This window comes from Synchiropus splendidus, chromosome 9 (assembly GCF_027744825.2).
Source record: "Synchiropus splendidus isolate RoL2022-P1 chromosome 9, RoL_Sspl_1.0, whole genome shotgun sequence".
In the NCBI taxonomy this organism is placed as follows: domain Eukaryota; kingdom Metazoa; phylum Chordata; class Actinopteri; order Syngnathiformes; family Callionymidae; genus Synchiropus; species Synchiropus splendidus.
In genome coordinates, this window is record NC_071342.1 from 23347985 (window position 1) to 23365266 (window position 17282).

General features: G+C 49.8%; 2 protein-coding genes across 5 annotated transcripts; one reads left to right on the forward strand and one right to left on the reverse strand.

The window, feature by feature from the left end:
* Positions 1-237: 237 nt before the first annotated feature.
* slc2a15a (solute carrier family 2 member 15a) lies at positions 238-9361 on the reverse strand. 4 transcript variants are annotated; one of them, XM_053874972.1, is made up of 13 exons: positions 9172-9361; positions 7678-9041; positions 5846-5944; positions 4994-5154; positions 4812-4936; positions 4590-4735; positions 4348-4480; positions 3467-3654; positions 2104-2214; positions 1936-2037; positions 1792-1867; positions 1388-1515; positions 238-1320 (listed from the first exon to the last, which is right to left on the reverse strand). In XM_053874972.1, exons 2-13 carry the CDS (start codon positions 7720-7722, stop codon positions 1066-1068), a joined length of 1569 nt encoding a protein of 522 aa, XP_053730947.1. In that variant the 5' UTR covers positions 7723-9041; positions 9172-9361; the 3' UTR covers positions 238-1065. The 4 variants fall into 4 exon arrangements, with proteins under 4 accessions (XP_053730947.1, XP_053730948.1, XP_053730949.1 ...); XM_053874973.1 differs by having other exon boundaries at positions 7678-9013; positions 9172-9199; XM_053874974.1 differs by lacking the exon at positions 7678-9041.
* Positions 9362-13049: 3688 nt separating this feature from the next.
* lbx1a (ladybird homeobox 1a) lies at positions 13050-14131 on the forward strand. The gene is made up of 2 exons (XM_053874537.1): positions 13050-13392; positions 13674-14131. Exons 1-2 carry the CDS (start codon positions 13092-13094, stop codon positions 14129-14131), a joined length of 759 nt encoding a protein of 252 aa, XP_053730512.1. The 5' UTR covers positions 13050-13091.
* Positions 14132-17282: the final 3151 nt, after the last annotated feature.

Genomic DNA, 17282 nt, shown 5'->3' on the forward strand with positions numbered 1-17282 from the left:
CGTCTCTCTGCCACAAGCCTGACACAGCCTCACCTGCTCAGAGAAACAAAGCCTGACCCCTGACCCTACAGTGATCAACACCACGTCAGATGACGACAAAACATCTGTGACTCCCTGGAGAGGTTACCCACGTATTAACACGTGACGTGTCCCAAGCGTCAGAAGAACCAGGAGCCAAGAAGCAGAAGATGAAATGGCTGACCAAATGAAGATGACACACTGCAGTCTCTCATTTAATTCAAAGTTTCATCTCACACACTCCAACCAAGCAGCCTGAGATCACACTGGCTCCCACAAACATCTCACACACTTTAGATATAGCACCATTATCGACACGGTGGCAACATAAAACACATCAGCAAGACATCATTGAGCTCGAGCGAGGAAGAAGACGTGAAAGTGAGGCACGTGAACACATTGAGAGTGGATCTGTGGCGGGTCCTCCTGACCCTGTGAGGGCCACAACAGTTTGGTGGGGAGAGAGAAGCCCAGCAGACGACAGTGGTTTCACGTCACGCCTGGAGACACCAGAGGGACGAAGGTCTCAGAGGGTTTCAGATTCCTGATCCAGAGGAAGATGGTCAACACGACACCACGATGGTGAACTCATCATCTCTGCAGTCAGCTCAGCCAACTGCCCCATCAGAAGTCTGAACTGAGGAGCAACTTCTGCAAGTGTTTGGATGTTCGCTCAGATTATGAAGGACCGAGGGAGTTTTTGTTAAATCGCAAGTGTGTGTCTGACTCTAAGGTTTCATAAGGAAGCCTCCAACAGTGTCAGGACACCTGCTGGTGAACAGCACCGTGGTGTGGATGAGGGAGTCCAGGTGGACTCCTCCAGCTGAAGCATAAAAGAGGGAGGAGGACATCCAGTTCTGAAGATCAGAGCTGTTCATGCTGCGAAACAAAGAGAAGCCAACAGCAAACAAAGCAACAAGAACGTCTGCATGAAGCGGGAGAAGCAACCAACAATTCAGGGGACAACAGGCCACTTCTTCAGAGTGACTCAAGCTCCAGTTGAGTCAGCAGCATTTGAAAGGTCTGAGGAGCTTCCAGCTTTCAGGATCAGGCCGCAGAAGACGAGCTGTCGAACTCAAGAGACGCATGCTCCAGGCCTCCGTAGCCATTCATCTTCTTCAGCCTCAGCTGGTCCAGGTGGGTGAGACCCTGCGTCTCCAGAACCGCGTCCTTCTTGGAGAACATGAGGCTGATCTCCACAAAGGTCTTGTTTTTGGTCTCAGGGATGACCACGTAGACATAGACGGCCACTGAGATACAAATGCTGGCAAACACCAAGTAGCAGTAGGAGCCGGCTGACATCTGAGGGTCAAGCAAACCTGAGGTCAGCCAGGAGGTGAGATCCTGAATCAGCAGAGGAGCACATCACCTGTAAGAAGGGGAAGACGAAGCCCACAGTGAAGTTGGACATCCAGTTGAGAGAGCCTCCTACGATGTAGGCCGCCGGCCGGTGCGACTGCTTGAAGAGCTCCGCCGTGATCAGGAAAGGAACTCCAGCTGAAAGTGGATCAAAGCAGGCTTGTGAGGACATGAGATCACACTGCTGCAGAGCTGTGGCCCAGCACCTTAGAGACAAGCAACCAGAGACTTCTCAGATGAGAAGATGCGCAACAGCATGGCTGAGAGTTCATCACAAATACCTCTTTTCCTCTCTGGTTTCTCGTATCAACAACTTGATCTTTGCAACACTGGTCAATGATTTAAGAGGTTCTTCAAGAGCACCTCAGTGATGAGGCCAAGCCAAAGGTAGATACAGAGGAGGAGCGTGTTTACCTGGACCGATACAGAAGCCAGCGATGATCCCAACCACGCAGCCCACACTGATGTAGCGCATGAAAGACAGATGTGTCTGGCGGGGAAGAAACGCTCCATCAGTCAGAGAACGACTGAAGTGTGGCGTCAACCTCAAACACACACCTGTAAGAGGAGAGCCAGTGTGATTCCAGCACTGCAGACCCCCATCATGGTGAACCCCCCGATCATGAGGGGTCTCCTTCCCAACTTCTCTATGGTGAAGCACTACAGAAGAAGTCAATGGTCAAGGTCAATGTCTGACAAGCACAGATGTTTCATGAGGATGCTAACCCCGATGAGTCCAGCAATGATCTCGATGACCCCTGTGCCGGCTGTGGTGTACGGGATCTCGGGTGCCGGGATTCCAGCATTCTCAAAGATGTCATTGGTGTAGAACCAGATCTGTGGAGGAGCAGATGATCATGGTGGGTCCAAGAATAATAACGGATTCCAGTGGGCTCTCGATAGCAAAACCTCGAGAGCAGAGGTGGGCAGTTAAACTTCCTGAAGGGCCACATTATAAACTGTGACTGTGTTGAGGGGCCGCCACGCCAAAAGAAAGGTGCTGAAGACTAAGAAACGTGACGGAATAAAAAAATGAAAAGTAAACAAGGACGAAATGAACCATTAAAGATTCATTGGAAGCGAGGATGTTAAGAAGTGCAAATATGGCATGACACCTATAAAAATATTCCATTTAATATGCGGTTTAATTTGAATAGAAATAATAATGAAACAATAGCACACATATCTATGAAATAATTAATTTCAAAATATGTTTTCAATTTTCTTTCAATGTATTTTGAGGAACAAAATGTTCACAAAAATGGCTGAGGACAAGAAATTGTAGTCCTGAACATGTTAGAATTACTGTTGTAAGAGTAAGGTTGAGAAAGAAACAAGACAAAAAATGGTCAGAAATGACTACTTATCAGTTGTAGAGTTTTAGTTTGACCTCACGAGGGCCGCAAAAACACAGGCAAAGGGCCACTCTTTGCCCAGGTCTGCTCTAGAGCCTTTCAAACCCAGTTTCACTTTTCACATGTAGTGACACTTAGTGTCCACCATGAGGCGCAACAACGCTTTGACGATGGCTGAGTCCCAGTTTATCAAAGTGTGTGCTCAACAAGTGGCTTCTCTGACTTGAATCTCTCCAGCGGTTTTCTGGGAAATTCAATGTTGAGGGGGGGTCCAGACCCGCCCACAGATAGCCATCACATCCGAAGGCCGGAGGCCTCAGTTCAAGAAGAAAAGAGGAGAGAGCTCTTGTTTGCTCCTCGTACTGTCAATGATCGATCTTCGACTGTGACGAACCAGTCATCTGTGTCATGTTGAGGATCTCAACAACAGATTATTTGATTCATGTCGACCTCGTGACTATGGAGGCCTTCCATAGTCACACATGAATTAGTGGAGTGTAAATTCCCTGCTTCGGTGGTAAATGCCTTTGAGCATCGTTCCCAGCCAGAACGATCAGAATTCAGTGGCCAGATCCAAAATCCTCACTTGATTCAGAGTGTTTCAGATGCTTCCTCTCCTGGCATGGTTTAGTCTGGATGCACCACCCATCCTAACTTTGCCATTCTTACTTCACAGCGATGGAGGAATGAACTTTCCTGACTAATGGACTAGATCAAGAGGGCGTCATTCTTACAGCATCAATCCCCGACAGCTGCATGCCAATGTTGATGACCACCACGCTGAGGACCTGCCAGCGGACAGAGTCGTCAGCCAGCAGCTTCCACATGGACACGGTTTCCACCGATGATAGCGAGCGCTGCTCCTCCTGCATCTCCTCGATCTCGGCCTGGATGTTGCACTTGGCCCTGTACCACTTCAGAGCTGTAAGAGGAGGAAGAGTGTGGGAGTCCAACAAGAGAAATCCAGTCACGGATGAATACAGGTGGGACCTTTAAGGGCAGTTTCACACTACGGGTTCTTTCTGGAGACAAACCTCTTGAAGTGAACACAAGCGAGTCTGGCGACTCGGTGCCGGTCAGGAAAGAGTCTGATCGTTGTCTGGGCGCACAACATCGTTCAAGTACAACTTGTCAAACTCCCAGAACACTGAGGTGTGAAGCCGGAGCAGCAGGAAAATGGTGCTGGGGAACGGGAGCGCAGCGCAGCGGTTCGGGACTGGAGATGTGTGTTGATAACTCAGGTGTGTTTTCACCTTTATTAGGCTGATAAACACCTGATGTTACTGACAGACAGATTTGCTTAAATGAATAACGCTGCGCTCTACAGTAACTGTTTTCACTGCTGTGATCTCGCAGCTGTCTGCACAAGGACATTGGACATTCATTGTGGGTTACAAACCAGCGCAAACCAGCTATTTTGCGCAGAGCGCCCCCTGCTGGAGAGGAAAAAAGGGACATGGCCTGAGGCGCAGAGGTGCGAGGCTGCACAGCAGGGGGCGCATCTGACTCAGGCCACCCGAGACAGAACCCGCAGTGTGAAAAGCCCCTAAGGCTCATATGATGCGGCGTCTGTCCCGACCACTGAGGTCACACTTCCATCAGACAAGCTTCACACCTGTGATGGTGGCGTGGATGTTGTGCTTCTCTATCAGCAGGTATCTGGGACTCTCAGGGAACCATGGCAGCAGCAGCAGCTGGATGAAGGTGGGGACCACGATGATGGACAGAAACAGTGGCCAATGCTCCTCCTGCGAAGTGATGAAAGTCAGTACCAGCAGAAAGCCCATCCTCATGAGCTCCACATCATCTCCAGCGAGTCATCGCCATCTTCACTCCCCAGAGTCGGAACAAACGTACCTTTCCCAGGAGTTCGTGCAGGCCGAGAACTTGGGCAGTAAAAACACCTGTTCCGATGAAGATGCTGGGGACCAGACCCAGGAAGCCCCGGAGGTTCTTTGGAGCGATCTCGCCCAGATACATTGGGACCACACTCAGAGAGATTCCTAGTGGAAGCAGAAGCTGGTGACTTCAGCTCCCGAATCCTCTTCCGAGCCGTGAACGTTGACCTTAGCCACTGACCTGAGTGGATCCCTGTGATGAAGCGCCCGATGATCACCATCTCAGGTGAGCCGCAGAGCCGGCTGAACCCCATCAGAGAGCCAGCCACGAAGACCAGTACGGTTGTTTTCACCACCGTGCCCTTCCTGCAGACACACCCGCCTCAACACCAGCTCGCACGGCTGGACAGAGCAGTCTCTCACCTGCCGAAGCGGGTGACCAGCATCCCGACGATGACGGAGCCCAGCAGACCCCCAATGGCGAACACTGACACGGTGAGCGAGTACATGAGGGTGAGCGTCTCTCCGCTGAGTCCAGTTCCATTTCGACTCAACACCGTCTTGTTGTAAAAGTCCTTGATGTACTGAGGGGGACAAGGTCAAGGTCAGCTTCTGCTGAGGCCTTTGTCTCAGGTTCAGTGTGCTGCTCCTGAAGGTGGTGTGGACTTGCAGTTGGCAGTACCACGGGGTCATGTGATCAAAAGTCACTGAGACGCGAATGTCTCTTCACCCTTTGCTAATGCGATGGGCTCTTTTTTGCTTAATTCATTTAGCATGGAGAGCACGAGTTGGAGCGGCTGCCAAGTCGTGACGCACATGCTTTTACTCAACTTCTAACCGTTCAGCATGTGACTTCACTTGTCCATCTCACTCTGATTGCCGTGGTTTTGAAGGGGAGTGAAATGACCGTAACTCTCTCTCACGCTCGCCACCAACACTTGTTGGAGAGGGGTCGTGCAAACCCAGCCTCCTGATTGGCTCTGTCACACTGACACCGGCGGACGAAAATGTTCAGTAAAAACAGACTGAACTTGTCTTCATAGCGCCGACAAAAGAGTTGTCAGTCTTCATATGAAGATGGACCGGAGGTAGCTGATAAGCTGAGTGAAACATCTCATGTCTAACTAGACTTGGTTCTGAGGTGCCCCGGGTCATCCCTGCTGCTTCAGCTACAGCATTCCAGCTAATGGAGTCCTGCAGGTCACACACACATTCCACATACACACACACACACACTTCCTCTGTGCACTGATCACACGTGTGTGCGCTTCCTACCACAGCAGGGGAGTTGACCACAGCCAGGTTGTAGCCATACAGCATGGAGCTCCCGAAGGAGGAGAGGAAGGCGACAGCCAGCAGAGAGCCAGTCAGTTGCTGCATCATGAGAGGACGAGAAGAAGAGCAGATCTTAACTCTGGGTGCCTGGGTGAGGTTGGGAGTGAAGAACATGTTTTCTGATGACTCTAGAAGAGACTTGCTGCTCAAAATGAACCAACACGGTGACATCACTGCTGCTCTGGCTGTTCACAGCAGGAGGAAAACCCAGGTTCAGTGTCCCACCAGAGGTGACACACAAGAGGCGGCTACACTGAAGAGTAGACATCAGTGGTCTGACCTTCACTAGTTCAGACCCGAACAGATCTAAATGTTTCACTGAAAGAGTGGCAGGAAGTGGCGGCAGAACCTGGAATCTGTCTGAACCCACCAGGTACCAGAGATGGTGCACATAAGTGACGAGTCCAAGAGGCTGTGGAAATATTTCTGACAGAAGTCCAGATGCTTCAGAAGCTTTCATCCAGAAAAAGCAGAAGATAAGTCAGTCCTGATCTCCACCTCCAGCCATCACCAGAAGGTGTGAAGGTGTTTGAAGCAACCTAATCCTTGATAGCAGCTTCACTGTGAACCAACAACCATCCTACAGGTTTCTGCATGGACGTGATCGTTCCTCAGCCTCAGTTTAGATGTTGATGATCTGGATCCTGCAGGAGAACTGTGCACCACGGATAGAACCAAGCCTGCGACCTTCAGCTAACATAGGAGAATCCAGACGTTGTAGCAGGCCGCTCAACTAAGACTGTCTGAAGGCACCTGAGGGACCGTCAGCTGACCTGTTTCATATCACTCTGAGGATGGAACTGGTACAAATGTCATCAGAGAGAGCAGGACCTATAGAACTGATAAATCAGAGATGCCAAAATGCTGAAACAGGAAGTCCCTCCGCTCTTCTTCTTACTACTATTCTTATCTTGGTTGAAACTCCAGACTCCAACAACCGAAACAGTTTTGAACAGCGTATCTCTGCCGAGCTCACCTCACCTCAAGTCAGATTCATGATGGGTGGAGAAGAGAGACATTGATGTAAAGACCAGTGGGAACTGAAGACAACAGCACTAGACCCTCTCACAAGAAGCTGCAAGTGGAAGGATGGCGTCAAGAGATGCACTTTATATTCCACACCAAAAACATCGTGCTCATCGTGGTCAAACTGTCAGGAGCTCCAGGAGAAGTTCAAGGGCTGCCAGTGACCAAGACAGGGAGGACATGGTGCAGGGTTTATAAACAGGTCAGGTGACATGCTCCGTCCTCTTGTAGAGACTCAGACTAGAGCATCTGCCAGTGGCCTCTTATGAGTTTTTTCTCTCATCTCCATCACAGAGGAGAAGAAGAGCGAACCGAGATCAGGAGGTGACCGTGAGTACGTGTGCTAGTCCCACAGTCGCTGTAACCATCCAGGTTCACGCACGCAAACATGAGTGAAGGACCAGAAACTTCCAGCTTTGTTTCTGGACCTCTGGAACATGACGGACAGTTTTCATTTCATCACATGACCTGAATTCTTTCTCAACTGTAGAGGTGGGTCTGGAGGTCCGGCTGTGTCTGCTTCCTTTAGCTCCTGTGTCTTATCTGTCCAACAGGTCCCCAGGCCTCACACACACAACACAAGTTTCACTCTTCAATCGCACGGTTTTAGTGACACGGTCACATGACGAACACACTTTCTTCCTGCACATTCTTTCTTCTACAGGACTCAAACAGTGTTTCCAGGATTACAACAGGGATTTAGGGGGCAGCTCTGGAACAATAAGTGACTGTCAGCAAAAACTCACCGAGGTGATTTTCCCTGAGGACGGAAGCAAAAGCTCTTCAGCCATTAAGAAATCGGTGTGAAGTCCAAACGGGAATGAGGGCAGACTCCGTGTCTACGCCAGACTAGACTTCATGACGGAGGCAGCAGGCGTGGTCAGCAGGCAGCGGGCAGCAACAGGTTAAAGTGCTCAGAAGCAGCTCGGGCTTCCACACAAGCCCCATTCACAAGACCACGGTGTCATCACATGACAGAGCAGCGTGACAGCAGCACCGCCTGCCCGCCACAATTAGGTCTAAGTGAATTTCAGAAAGAGCCGGAGGGCGGAGGGAACTAGGAGGGTTGAGTTAGGTGAGAGGAACAGAGACCAGTGAAGGAAGGGATGGACAAGTGAAGAGGGAGAGGATAAAGGAGAAGAGGCAAGAGAGAGGAAAGGGAGAGGAGTGAAGGAGGAGAAACGAGTGAGGGGAGGGAGAACAGTTGAGTGAAGGAAGAGAAAGAAGAGTAAAGGAGGAGAGGCTAGAGAGGAAAGGGAGAAGAATGAAGGAGGAGAAATGAGTGACGGTAGGGGGAACAGTCGAGTGAAGGAAGAGAAAGAAGAGTAAAGGAGGAGAGGCTAGAGAGGAAAGGGAGAGGAGTGAAGGAGGAGAAATGAGTGACGGTAGGGCGAACAGTCGAGTGAAGGAAGGGAAAGAAGAGTAAAGGAGGAGAGGCTAGAGAGAGGAAAGGGAAAGGAGTGAAGGAGGAGAAACGAGTGAGGGGAGGGAGAACAGTCGAGTGAAGGAAGAGAAAGAAGAGTAAAGGAGGAGAGGCTAGAGAGGAAAGGGAGAGGAGTGAAGGAGGAGAAATAAGTGACAGTTAGGGGAACAGTCGAGCGGAAGAGTCTAGTGTGGGGGAGAAAGGAGTGAAAGAAATGAGTGGAGGAGCGGCAGTGATGAACATAACTGCACCCCTCCTCGAGCTCGTCCAGAGATGACTGGACAGATATTGATCAGACAATACCAGCAGTTCTCCACCAGAGGTCGCACCTGCACCGTCTCTCCTCGCTTTCCCCTCCAGAGAAAATCACTTGAAACGGCTGTTAGCAGATTCGACTCAGTGAGGTAGAACAGAAGATTGATTCTGCATAAACAGCACCACAAGTCACAAACATAAGACTGTGTCAGGTCGGAGAGACACTGTCACCCCCTAGAAACTGCTTGGCACTTCACCTCAGCTTCACTCGTTCACCAGGGTTCGGCCCAAGAGCAAGAAGCAGATACAGTTGAGTTAACTGAGGAACCTTCTCTCTTGATCATCATCTCTCAGACAGGAGAGCTGTCGATCGCCTTGTGAGTTACATCTCAGCCTGAGTCCACCTGTTGAGAGCACCTGGAGAGTGAAGGCCTCCAGACAACAAGGGATGCTCTCAGTGTGGAGAGCAGCTACTAAGAGAAGGCCCCAGTGAAAGAGGTCCCTCCACAGCTGCCCCTCATCTCTGGCTGGTCCATAACAGTTACAAAAGTTTCGACCTCACCTTGTCCGGTGCTGGAACTGGACTGTCCGCCATTGATGCCTGAAGTCCGTTGACCACGAAGAGAGCGGAATGTTCTCAGTTTGTGTGGCCAACGAAGATGAGAGCTCTGTTACTTGGAAATGATCTATCAATGTGATCCTCCTCCCCTCTCTCCCCCCACCTCCCCACCAGGTCCACACACTCGACCCATTGTTGGATGATGCGCTCCCAACTTTAATCCGACCATACTGTGGTCACGGATGATGTGTGCGATGTCCTCCAGCGCTTTGACGCTTCTCCTTCATTCGCTTCTCTGCTTGGCAGCACATGAATGAGTGAACTTCATTGAGAAGATCACTGTCTCCCTTCTCACTGATTCAGTGTGACTCGCCAGTTGCTCTGACCGAACCTGCTGAAAAACAACCCGTAAATGTGAAAGTTGAAGTGTCAAAGCTTGGTAGTCACAAACTGAGTACACAAACAAACACATTGAAGCGAGAGGTTGCGTGCGCTGAACTCACTTTGGTCAGAGATCATGTGCAGTCCAGGAAATGATGCTGTGAAATCAGTTAACTCAGGTGCACGTCCAGCAGCTCTTCCACCGAGAGGACGCCCTCTGCTGGACAAAGATGGTGGGACCTTTTTAACACTTGGACGTGTGGAGAGGAGAGGAAGAAAACAATAGATGTGATAAAAGAGGCGAAGCAAAAACGCACTCGTAATACTGAAAATGATGTTTTGTGGAATGAGATTCGCATTTGTTGATCATCAATTGCACGCATTCGCCGCTTTCCACTATGGCGTAGTTGGAAAGGTCTTGAAATAAATCATCAAATGCAGGCAGCAAACGATTCACATACACGGTCACAGCCGCCAGATGGCAGTGTTGTCATGGGCATTGACAGTACAACAGTGCGCAGTGGAAACTTCACGTGAGAAAAATGTTTACCTATCATTGCCATAACCCTTTCCCCAGCCACTCAACCTAACCATCCAAAACACATGGCTAACATGAACCAGGACTCGGAACCAAACTGAGACCCAGCTATAATGACCCAGTTATTTGGACATTTTCACCCTCAAAACTCTATGTGTACCGGACCCAAAATGTACGCACAAAGCAAAATGTCCTCACCAGATCAGTGTCTTGTCAAAGGTTGGTCCACACAAGAATATTAATGCATGTGCACACACAGACAGACATTGGCGCTCCTGGTCTCGCATGAGTATGCTCCTACTCGTTTCCTCAAGTTCCAGTGTTCCTCTGCAGAGCTGGAATCTTCAGCCAACAGGCTTTAAGCCTGCTCATAAAACACCGAGACGGAGTAGATATTTTGGACCGGAGCGAGGACAGACACACACAGGCTGACTAGTGTGTTGGGAGGCTCTTTTCTCTGCTGACATGCAGGACCTCTGTATACTCTGACCACACCAAGAGTTGATCTATGATCTCCTTGCTCATGAGCAAGACTATGTTTTAATCGTGCTGCTGCAGAGCTGGAGTGACTTATCCCGCAGCTGTTCCAGGGATACATGTCGGATAAAGCTTTCCCTGCTGCAGAATCTCCAGCTCGTCTCACCGTGGCGGGTTAACGTGAGAGAATGAGCGCTAGCAAAAAGAGGTCAAACCCTGGGATCGGATGTTAGGCCAGCTCTCCAGACTGTGCAACTCTGTCAGACTAGCTGGAGCTGTAGAGAAGAAGTTCACTTGACAGATGTGTTAGTCCCTCAGGACGGACGTGTCACTGAGCGTAGAGGAAGAGCAATGGCAGCTGACAGGTAGCAGTTTCACTGTCCTATTGAACTGTGTAGACAGTGATGGTGCTGATTGATGAACTAGTTTCACTTCAGAGCTCCAGAATCAGCCAGTCATGGTTCAACGCCGTCACCATCATGGAGCTGTCACCATCCTCAACACGCTTCCTTCAGCAGGTTTCTGAATAAAATGAAATATCCCACAGACTGTGTTGTCTGTGTATTTAAGGATGATAGATGTGGAGTATCTGAAGTACAGAGTCGCACTTTTGATCACCGTCGTGAGCCTCGACTCACCTAGCAACCATGCTAACGTGGAGCTAATGTCGTCTCCTTAAACCAACAAATCACGTCTTCTCGTGAGAACTAAGGAGCAAAACCACCAGAGGGAAGGAAGGTGAAGACAAAGTCCGGCTACTGGCTACATGCTAGCTTAGTCCAGCTACTGGCTATATGCTATCTTAGTCCAGCTATTAGCTACATGCTAGCTGAGTCCAGCAACTAGCTACATACTATCTTAGTACAGCTACTAGATACATGCTAGCTTAGTCCAGCTACTAGCTACATGCTACCTTAGTTCAGCTACTAGCTACATGCTAGCTTAGTCCGGCTTCTGGCTATATGCTATCTTAGTCCAGCTATTAGCTACATGCTAGCTGAGTCCAACTACTAGCTACATGCTAGCTTAGTACAGCTACTAGATACATGCTAGCTTAGTCCAGCTACTAGCTACATGCTAGCTTAGTCCAGCTACTAGATACATGCCAGCTTAGTCCAGCTACTAGTTACACTTTAGCTGAGTCCAGCTACTAGCCACACTTTGGCTGAGTCCAGCTACTAGATACATGCTAGCTTAGTCCAGCTACTAGCTACATGCTAGCTCAGTCCAGCTACTAGATACATGCCAGCTTAGTCCAGCTACTAGTTACACTTTAGCTGAGTCCAGCTACTAGCCACACTTTGGCTGAGTCCAGCTACTAGATACATGCTAGCTTAGTCCAGCTACTAGCTACACTTTGGCTGAGTCCAGCTACTAGCTTCATGCTAGCTTAGTCCAGCTACTAGCTACACTTTGGCTGAGTCCAGCTATTAGATACATGCTAGCTTAGTCCAGCTACTAGCTACATGCTAGTTTCATCCAGCTGTGAACTACATGCTAGTTAAGTCCTGCTATTAACCACATTATCCAGGTTGTGGAGTCCTACTAAGAGAGATTCCAGTTCTCTCCAGTAGTCGGATTAAGCAGTTTTCATGCATTTTGTCATGTCGTCTGACTAATGCAATAATTAGTTTTTTTCATACTCACCACTGATGATGCTAAGACTGGACAGGACAGACATGCTGTTTGAAACAGGACTGACCAGACTCCTCCCAAGGTTCTGGCTGTGGAGTGAACAGGAGTATAATAAGAATATGGCTCTTCATTTCTGCCAGCTTGCCACCAAGACGAGAGAGCCGTCCCTCTGTGCTGCCGTTCATGATGCAATCCTAACCCTCCTGGTCAGGTACTCTTGGATCTCTGTGGAGTGCCGAGTCTCATTTGTTACATTATGTTGTTTAGCTTTCATCCAGAGCGACTTTAAAACTCCAAGTCCCGTCACCACTGAGTGTGAGTATGCAGACATCCGCGGGAGATGTCCCTCAAACTTGGGTGCCAACCCTATACATCCGTAATAACTTAAACAATAGATAGTTTATTAGTTTTAGTTTAAGACAGTTATTTTCAGGGATACACAACTTACACATGTGGGACAGGGGGTGCAGGTGAGAACCCCAAAGACCAGAACGTGTCAAAATACCTCAGACACTCCAGAAGGTGGATGGATAGAAACAAATATCTTTAACTGTCTGTTAAATTATAAAACACAAAGTGTTATTGTATTTGATTTCCCCCCCTCTTTTTATCAGGTTTGACTGGACTCTAATTGTGCAACAGTCGGTGGAGAACACAACCTGCAGGTCCGGACTCCTCCCTCTTGTCTGGAGAAAGAGAGCGAGTGAGCAGGTCTCCAACTCACAGTGACTTCTTGTCAGCGCTTTAGTCGGATGGGTGAAAGCAGCGGGCCCGGTGGGGGGTCAGTGTCTGGGGACGAGGCTCACCTGACGTGACACACCTGCAGATTCTGTCACATCCAACTTGTGCTCTGGAGTGTCTTGGATAGGTCCACCTCTCCTGTGGGACGACCATGACCTTACCGGGCTGGACAAAGCGTCCGGGTCGACACAACCCGCTGGACCTGCTGCCGCCGCCTGCGACCTCCAACAAGCCTCTCACTCCCTTCAGCATCGAGGACATCCTCAGCAAACCCTCGGCGATGATGACGCGCGGCTGCAAACACGTGTGCGCCGGAGCCAAGGCGCCGTCCGCGGGACGCTGCCGCCCAGAAGGGCCGCTGCTCAGTGACTCGTCTCCGTTATCCGCTCTGGAGGAGCTGGCCAGTAAAACCTTCCGCGGCCTGGAGGTCAGTGTCCTGCAGACTGCCGAGGGTGAGCGCTCCTCAGTGTCCGCGTTGCTGCGTGTGTGGCCGCCTGAGTTTGTGGTGCTTGTTAGACCCACCGATGCTCCTCATGAGCCAGAGTCTGCAGTTACTCCGCTGAGAAATGCTTCACCGCAAAGTTGTTTGCGAAGTTGTGCCTCACACTTGAATATAATAATCTGTAATAATCAAAACGGAGTTAAACTCTGTTGTCAAATACAACACGTATATATCATGAATAGCGCAGCTCACTTTGGCTGTGTTTTGTGGTCCTCGATTTGTCTCTGGCAGGCGCGGAGGGCGTGTCGCTGCTCGGCCACAAGGTCGCGCCGAGGAAGCGCCGCAAGTCCCGCACGGCCTTCACCAACCACCAAGTCTTCGAGCTGGAGAAGCGCTTCCTCTACCAGAAGTACCTGAGCCCGGCGGACCGGGACCAGATCGCCCTGCAGCTGGGCTTGACCCACGCGCAAGTCATCACCTGGTTCCAGAACCGCAGGGCTAAACTGAAGCGGGACTTGGAGGAGATGAAGGCGGACGTGGAGTCGGCGAAGGCCGCCGGTGCTGTGGCCCTGGAGAAGCTCGCGCGGCTGGCGGAGCTTGAACGGTGCGCGGATGGAGGCCTGGGACTAGATCAGCCGGAACCGGAGCGGGAACACACACCGACTGGACCGAAGGGTGCTTCATCTCTGCGCGTCGAGCCGGAGAGCAGCAGCATGGGTTCTGAGGAGGAGATCCAGGTTGACGACTGATGTGGTCTGGATCCTCCCAGGCTCCTTTTGGTCCCAAGTGACGACGGCACGTGTTAAACATGAGACTGTATACAACACAAATGCCTCCACGAATACACACACACACAACACAGAAAGGGTCGTAAAAATCATATTAGGCTGCGTTATGTTGAGGTGGTAGCACACATCCACAAACACACGTTCGTTTCGCTTTTGTTTGTGAGGACCTTTCATGGCCAACATGGACACCTTTCCCCAGCCTCTCATCCTGAATCTAACCACCCAAAACACATGGCTCACCTTAACCAGGACTCTGAACCCTCTTAGCAAAATGTCCCCACAAGAATGGAAAATATGCCCAAACACACACACGCACAGTCAAATGCATGCATGACTAAGATGAAAACTGCAAACAAAGTTCTGTACTGTTCTTGTTCTGCTGACCATGGTTATGATGCTCAAACGTACAGGTGATCTGAAGATGAAGAAGTGACTTTATTAAACATCTGTCATTCATACGGCAGTAGAATGCGAGTAAGATGCGACTCCTGTGTCTGACACCCTGCTGAATATGGTCATTATTAAAGTCCAGCGCGTGTGTTTAAGGCTTCAGATTTGATCTCATGTTCTCAGTGTTGTAACGCATGAACGCGTCAGCAGTCGTGATCAGTGCACCTGTCTTGAGAGTGAGTCGGTGTGTTGTGCGTGTGTGCGCGTGCGCTGTGCCGCGGGCCTGATAGAGCTGACTGTATCAGACTCTGGCCTCTTGAGCGCTTTAATTTAATGCGCTATCGAACATAGCTGATTCTTGACAGCGCTGATAGATGTCTTCATTTATCAGCGCGACCTCTGATAAACTGGGATCCGAACATCACCCACCTCCATATGGTTGTGATGGTCTTTGCTCGCGTCCCTCCAGCGCGGAGTTAAAAACCACCCGTGTGTTGGTGTGAACGTCACACGAACGCTGGAGAGGCTGTGGCCACATGATGGCGCTGTCTCACTTTGCATGACTCTCGCGGCGCGTGTCGTCCGGAGACGATGGTGCAGACGTGAAAACTTTGTTAGGGAGGCACATGACCCAGACGACTACCGAGGTCTGTTGGAGGTGGAGCCCCATTTACGCCTGCTGTTTACAGCGTTGTCATGGAGACGAGGCAACGAGGTGAGTGAGACTGGGAGATGGTGAAAACGAAGAACAGAGGAGAGTTGCAGACCGCGTCCTCCTTTGTCTACCTATGCACGTGTGTGAGCGCGCGTGCACGTGAGCGCGTGCAGCGAGAGCTGCGCTCTGTCTCAATCTGTCATCCGCCCTGACGCTGAGATCCGTCTTGCAGTGGGCAGGAGAGAGTAATTAAACCCGTGCGTGTGTGTGAGGACAGTTATTGGCAGCAGATGTAATATCGGGGTTACAGACGTCAGAGTCTTTCCATCAGCTCTAAACTCCATCACCCAGCAGGCCAAGTGGCGGATTTACGTGTGTTGACCTGCTCCGGTTGCCTCCCAGATCCGTCGCATTCGCTTGCGATCTGACCATCTAGAAAAGAACAGTGTTTTTTTCTTTACTTTACTCACTTACTTGCACTTTCTTTGCACGTATAATAATAGTTTTGCACTCATTACTATTTTATTTTATTGTTAGATCCGGAAGCCAAGCAATGACATTTCTTTGCCAAGGTCTCACTGTTGTGTTTCATTGTGCAATGACAAGTAAAGGAAGTCTAAGTCTTTGTATTTTGTATTTATTTTTATTTATTTAATTTATTTATTTTTTCCTAATGTTCCTTCAATGCAGGCAGTGACCACGCGTCCTTGTTGCAGCTTTGTGAGACTGAATATTTTGACTCCACAGATTCAGGGGACGCTTCACATCAGTGGATGCTGAGAGGGTCAGAGGACAGTCAGGTTCAGGTCCACATCAGGTGGCTGGGGTTCATGATGACGCCTTTCAAACTTGGCTTCACTGATCCGGACAACAGTCGCGGAGCTGAACAAACAGCTTGTCCATGTGAACATGTGATGATTTGTTGGCTGGGAGCGACTCACTCTGTAGCTGGAGTGTGTGTGTGTGTGTGTGTGTGTGTGTGTGTGTCCTGCTCTGAGTGGGTAATCCATCTCCATCACTTAAATGATTATCCCCATTAATCTGCTGTAAACTAATAAAGTAAACACGACCCCCCCAGCTTCACTGCGAGCAGAAGATCATTAAGTCTTTAGTACATTAATACGTCTTCACCTGGTGCGGCTGGACTCCAGAGGCCCCCGTGTGTGCGTGTGTGACCGTGTGTGTGTGTGAGCAGGTGAGTGAGAGAGAGAGAGGGAGAGGTGGGAGATGGGCGTGTTGCTTGACATAAGTGAGAACGAGTGTCAGGGCGCTGAGGCGATGAGCTGGCTGGATTTAATTTGGCTGTGCGGGACTCAGATGGCTCGGTGGTTGGTGCAGTAATTTGCCTGATCAGGTTAGAGAATCGTTGCCGTGGGTCATCAATCATCCTGGTTGTCACGGTGACTGGGGCCCGAGCGGCGTGAAGCCACTTGTAATTGGTGCTGGATTGATGCGAGCGTTCTTCCTCCGCGTGTCCAACTAAAGTTTGGCCAATTAAATGTTAAAATTACAAACCCTCCTGACACACACACACACACACACTCACACACACACACACACACACACACACACACACACACACACACACACACACACACACACACACACACACACACGGTGTGCTGCAGGCTGCTGGGGCCAGTGTGAGTGCTGGAGTTTGGGGTGAGTCTGACTGAGCTCTGCTCTGTTTTAAACCCGACACTGCTTATGTTGGTGAGTGATGCCGCGCTGCTCCCACTTAGATCTGACTCAAGAGCATCATAACTCCACCCAGGCACACACACATCTTTGTTTCACTGTTTTTGTGAGGACCTCTCATTGCCATAACCCAGAGGTGGGCGGTTAAATTTCAAAGGGCCACATTTGAAACAGTAATAGTTGTGAGGGGCCATGATGAAAAGAAAGTCAGCGATGACCACAAAGCATGATGGAAAAATATCCCAAATATATACAAAATGAACCTGAGAAGATGAAATGTCATTAAGGATATTAAATGTAAAAATGCCATGAAACCTATTGAAATATTTCATTTTATATGTACTTAATTTGAATATAAATCAACATAAC